This window comes from Paramormyrops kingsleyae, chromosome 9, assembly GCF_048594095.1.
Source record: "Paramormyrops kingsleyae isolate MSU_618 chromosome 9, PKINGS_0.4, whole genome shotgun sequence".
NCBI classification, from domain to species: domain Eukaryota; kingdom Metazoa; phylum Chordata; class Actinopteri; order Osteoglossiformes; family Mormyridae; genus Paramormyrops; species Paramormyrops kingsleyae.
Window position 1 is genome coordinate 13,025,718 of NC_132805.1, and position 5,688 is coordinate 13,031,405.

The 5,688-nt window shown below is 38.7% G+C and overlaps 1 protein-coding gene across 2 annotated transcripts; it reads right to left on the bottom strand.

Moving 5' to 3' along the window:
- Positions 1–255: 255 nt before the first annotated feature.
- On the bottom strand, positions 256–5,271 carry LOC111841669 (uncharacterized). 2 transcript variants are annotated; one of them, XM_023807575.1, is made up of 8 exons: positions 5,220–5,271; positions 4,546–4,578; positions 3,604–3,852; positions 2,544–2,804; positions 2,087–2,353; positions 1,637–1,767; positions 928–962; positions 256–825 (listed from the first exon to the last, which is right to left on the bottom strand). In XM_023807575.1, exons 1-6 carry the CDS (start codon positions 5,254–5,256, stop codon positions 1,661–1,663), a joined length of 954 nt encoding a protein of 317 aa, XP_023663343.1. In that variant the 5' UTR covers positions 5,257–5,271; the 3' UTR covers positions 256–825; positions 928–962; positions 1,637–1,660. The 2 variants fall into 2 exon arrangements, with proteins under 2 accessions (XP_023663343.1, XP_023663344.1); XM_023807576.1 differs by having other exon boundaries at positions 1,597–1,767.
- Positions 5,272–5,688: the final 417 nt, after the last annotated feature.

The window sequence follows — 5,688 nt, forward strand, 5'->3', positions numbered from 1 at the left end:
TATGTGCCTTAGGGTAGTACCATGTTTTCACAGCAGTAATCTCAGAGAGTGCAGAAAGAGTGTGACAATGAGAAACTCAAGGTCACACAATTTGCCATCTTTGGCTCCCGAGAACATGTCATACAGATGATGATGCAGAGCAGGTATTTTAAAGAAACCCCCAGATACTGAGCCCATACATCGCGGCCCAAAGATTAAATACATGAAATATAAAAGCATTTTCTTTTTGCAAAGATGAAACAAAACAAGCCAGTAAAGCTTGAGTCACACTGTTTATTCCATTGCAGACGTTACAATGAGAAAACATATGATATTGCTTTGCTCCCAGTTGTAAAATAACTGCCGATGTTCCTAATTTAGAGAACTCTGTCCACAGCACACAAAAAATTATAACATGCTGTAGTACCTACAGGAAATCAGAATCAAAGGAATTATATCTGAACACATTGTATTTTTTGTCCTTTTTATTTTATATTAAAGGTTCAAGAAAGCTATATCAAAGTAATTCAACATTATACAGTTCTGCAACCTAAAATTGCAGAAGCAAACAGAAACTATTGCCTCCATGATCATTCAAGGGGAAAGTGAACTGGTTTAGTACAATTAAGGAAAACAATCTTGTACACGTTTCCTCCCAGACCTCCAGTTCATGCATCTTCAAGGAGCCCAGAACCGGATATTGACACCCCCTTCAGAGAGTGCCACGGACAGGTGGAAAGCAGACTTGTGGAGAGTGGGTACAGTAACTGACTAAGCCTTGTTTGACCAGGGCCAGATTACTTAAGTTCCTGATGCATGTGACTGTGATTGATGTTGAACCTGGACCTGGAGGTTAGTATGGGTGAGTCTAGCTCCTTTTTTTGCACATTGTGCTTGAAATATTTGAAAGTTTGACATGCTAACTTAAAAGAAAACCCATCCACATACTGCGTTTTCAAGAGACCTTCTGGGGAAAAGTGAAGCTGAAAAAAGACAAAAGTAATTTCAGAATGAACATACTCCCATGCTCGCAAATGATAAATAAAAATGTTAGCTTTTTAAATTGTAATCATGATTATTTTCATAGATAACCTTTTAAAAAATAAAGAATAATATAAAATAGTAGATTAAAAAACTTCTGAAAATTGTGCTTCATTTAGCACCGCAGTATACTGCTTGACCATAAAAGTCTCCTTTGATATAGTCTCTCAAACTACTACAGAATTAGAATGATTTCCCACAAATGTTAATTTTAAAAAGGAAATCATGACCATAAATCAACCAAAAATGTCCCCTTAAGTGACAACTGACCTTCCTTCTAAAACATGCAGATATGATTTATGAGCAGCCTTATTTTGTGAGTCTGACTTCCTGTGAAATTGTTCAGGTGTCATTAGCAGCAGTTTGAACTGAGATGTAAATGATGTATGATTCAAATAAACATTTGTAATTAATGGTATATGATAACAAAGCAGGCAATGACCTCCCAAAAGAGAAAAGCAAAAACAGACATCCAACCATCATTTACCCATCCGTACATCCATGCAAGTATCCATCATCCATACTGCTTATCCAGCACAAGGCTGCAGTAGCAAATACTTGAAAATGGAAGGACACCTGCCAGAGCATCTGCGATTCACTGTGTGTTGCTCCTTACTTTTCTGTCTTTAGAGCGCCCCCTTCAGAAGCTCAAAATGAAGGACAGCCACACAGCAATGGCCACCCCCTTTGGCATTTTTGATATCAGTTCGTCAGCCCCAGACTTTGGCAGATTTGTGGGTTTTCTGTCTGAAAATAATAATAATAAAATCGTAATTAGCACTGAACAACATGCATAGATAAGCTGTAATCAGTAAAAGATCTAAATGTCACTAGTATGGGCAATTATACTATTTCTACTACATACTTATGAATGACAACTTTTTAAGTGATATTCCTCTGAGTCTGGAGAATTCCTGATGAATAAATCATAGGTGACCACAGAGGCTTGACCACAGAGGCTTGACCACAGAGGCCTGACCACAGAGGCCTGACCACAGAGGCTTGACCACAGAGGCCTGACCACAGAGGGTTGCTTGTGTTGCACAGCCTAAACCTGCAGGTTTACCTGTGATCCTCACAGATTTGTGGGCACTGGCTGACTGGCGAGATTCAGGTTTTTCCGCGACACATGTAAAGTTCTGTGTGATGTTTGGTATTGATGGGGTCCAGTTGATGGTGGTACCTCTCTGCAGATAAGTGCCACTAGGAAACCCGTTTTTGTAGGTCCAGAAGATGGAACAGCCAAAGGAACAGTTCACTAGACATTTAAACACAGCTGGTTCCCCAACCTCCACTGTATCTGGCCCAATGATCATCAATATTATGGAATCAACTAAAATAGATGGTGGAAAACATCACACAAGTGCATGAATATTTAAATAATGAATATGAAAAAGACAATAATTTTTGATCAAGGTAGCATAAATGTGAATGCCATTAAAATAGATGTGTATTCATAAACAAAAAGGAAACACTAACTGCCAAAGGCACGTTGAGCTACATTGCCTTTAAACTATACTCACATGTGAGTAAATATTCAGTACTTTGAATTGTAACAGTGCCAATGGAGGCCTGGCACAGGTAATATCCGCTATGAGATTCCAACAGTTTGCTGAAGGACAATGTGGCGTTCTTTCTCGAGAGGCTCATCCACCTGTCAAGGGTCACAGGCTTATTGTTTCTGTACCAGAACACCTGAAGTAGTTCACTGGGGCCTGAACAAGTCAGATTGAAGGCCTCATTTTCCTTGGGTTCATCTGCCATGGGAATCACTTCATATGGATCTGCAACAAAGATGAAATGTAATCTTGACGTCTTGAGTCATGTTGGGTAATTATGGGGAAGTGCAGTCTATATGGGCATTTTTCCACTGCAGCAGCTACTGGAATTTTGGTACTAAAAAATTGGTACTGCCCTTTTTTCATTGATTTCCAGTCAAGTACCAATAACGCATTACCAAACCAGCTGGGGTATTCCTTTGGTACTTTGGGGCGGGACTTGCAAATGTGTTCATTTTCAATTGGCTATGAAAATGAGCTGCCTCTCAAACACAAAATACAACCACCATCTTGAGAAAGCACAGTTACAAACACAGAAAACAAGAATAAATTAAGTAAAAAAAAGTTATAATAATGGATGCATGGACAACTGAAGATCCAATCTATTTGCTATAATGCCAAACTGCATGGAAGAAATGGTACACATGAGTAACACACAACAGTACCACTTAGAAACGGAAAAAACTCAGGCAGGATTATAGAAAAATGAAAGACTACGATATCAAAAGAGGCCAGCCACTGATGATGTTATCTTGCACCAGTACCAGTTTCTGGTAATGTAAGAGAAGTGTAATCTTTTGCAAGGTTTGATGTTGGGTAATGTAGTTTTTTATGTGGTGTAATGTTGCATGATTTAGGGGAAGTATAGTGTTTCGCCTGATGTTAGGTAATAAAGGACAAATGTAGTCTTTTACATGGTGTCCAGCAATGTAACTTAGAAGAACACAGCACTACACCCATATTTGATAAAGGCGTAGCTGAATACTTCTTCAGATATGGCAGTAAGCATCCTGCGTTTCCTTACTTTTCACTTTCACCTGTTTCATTCTGGCAGATGATTTGCTAGTTTGAGGGTCTGTGGCTGTGCACTGGATTTCTATGCTGTCCCCCCCGCTGGTAGGGGTGACTGCCAGTGATGGGCCATCTACCGTCTTCCCCTGTACAAGCCATCTGTAAGAGCAGGGGATACTGCATTGGGCTGAGCAGCGGAAGTCAGCTGCAACCCCTACAGTGACCTCGCTTGGCCCCGTGATGATCACATTGAGCACCGCACCTAAGGGAGGGAGTCATGTCTGTCATTATCACTGGTGCAGAAGTGTTAAAGGCAATGTTTTACAGTACTGACATCTGCTGGTTGAAAGAAGTATAGCAATTCCAAAACTTCATCTTCACAGTGAACCTGCAGCCTGCTTTAGGAAGGACACAAGACAGGGGACACCTTAGCTGGGAATGCATTCGAAGGCAAACACACAGGTACAAAAACTGTAGTAAAACACAAAGATCATTCAGGCTTCATACACACAGTGCAGGAATAAAATCCACAGCCATGGAAGGTGTGATGCTACAGTGCTAAATTATGAGGACAGCTGATCGTAATTTTCATGTCCTATTCACCATTCATTGCACATTTTGAACATTTTGAACCAATGTGCACTGCTCATTTACACCACTAGAGCATGGCACAGGATAGTACTGTGTATTGTTGTCATAAAGTGGAGTATTTTCTTGTTTATGTTATTTAGAGTTGTGTGATATCATTGTTTGGTGGTGTTTGTAAAGTGTTCTTTGCTATATTCTACATTTTTCTACTCTGCAAATCTCTTAATTTGGTCATTGGATAAAAAGTTTTTTTATTGAATTGTATTAAGGTTCTATTTTCAATTCAAACAAAAACAATCATGAAGAATGAGATATGGATAAAACAATTCAAATAACAGCTGTACAGGAAATGTAAGAAAACAGTTACCTCTATTAGCCGAGACAAAGTTGTGGCTTGTTCCTGTTAATAGCAGAATTCATAAATAGAAACACATTAAATAGCATGTAATTTAAGTTTTCAGCAGCAGTTCATTTTTACGGAAGGGACACAGAGGGGGAAAAAATCGATGGTTGGTTTAGCAAAATCCTGCAAGACCTTTTTTCAACTTCGATTTTTTTGCCCCCCCTCCATTTCTCTTCTGAGGCTCCATAACTTTTCTCAAAATTGCTGTTTATAAGTAACTACAATAATATATCCTTACATCTTCTACTCATATAGTAAATTGTCATGATAATTAATGTGTCATCTATTAGCTTTACTTTAAAATGTTGCCTTTAACTAAATAATAAAACTTAGTGGTTACTGATATAATTTTCAGGGCTTTTTTGCTGTATCTCAAAAAGAAAAAAGAAGAAATACCCATGATCTATGGAAGGTACAGTATGTGTAATTCACATGCCAAATGTAATCAAAATCAAAAATGATGATGCAAGATCTTGTTTGAAATTTGTTCAATTAAAATAGAATGACCCTTATTTTTAAAAGTCTTTCTCTTGAAAAATATTAACAATTAATGGTTGTTGATATACGTTTCAGTTATGTTTTCTTGCTATATTGCAATGAATTTAAGCAGATGCAATAAAGAGAGCCAGGGACATTACCTGAACGTGACAGCAGAAAAAGTGTATAGAAGATCATGCTGCCAATGATGGAGCCTATAAGAACATAAGAACATAAGAACTATACAAACGAGAGGAGGCCATTCGGCCCATCGAGCTCGCTTGGGGAGAACTTAACTAATAGCTCAGAGTTGTTAAAATCTTATCTAGCTCTGACTTAAAGGAACCCAAGGATTCAGCTTGCACTACGTTATCAGGAAGACTATTCCATACTCTGACTACACGCTGTGTAAAGAAGTGCTTCCTTAAATCCAGTTTGAAATGTTCTCCCGCTAATTCCCACCTATGGCCACGAGTTCTTGTATTTGAACTAATGCTGAAGTAACTATTCGGTTGAACAGCATCCAAACCTGTTAGAATCTTATAGACCTGGATCATGTCCCCCCTCAGTCTCCTTTGCTTGAGGCTGAACAGATTTAGCTCAAATAACCTTTCCTCGTATGACATTCCT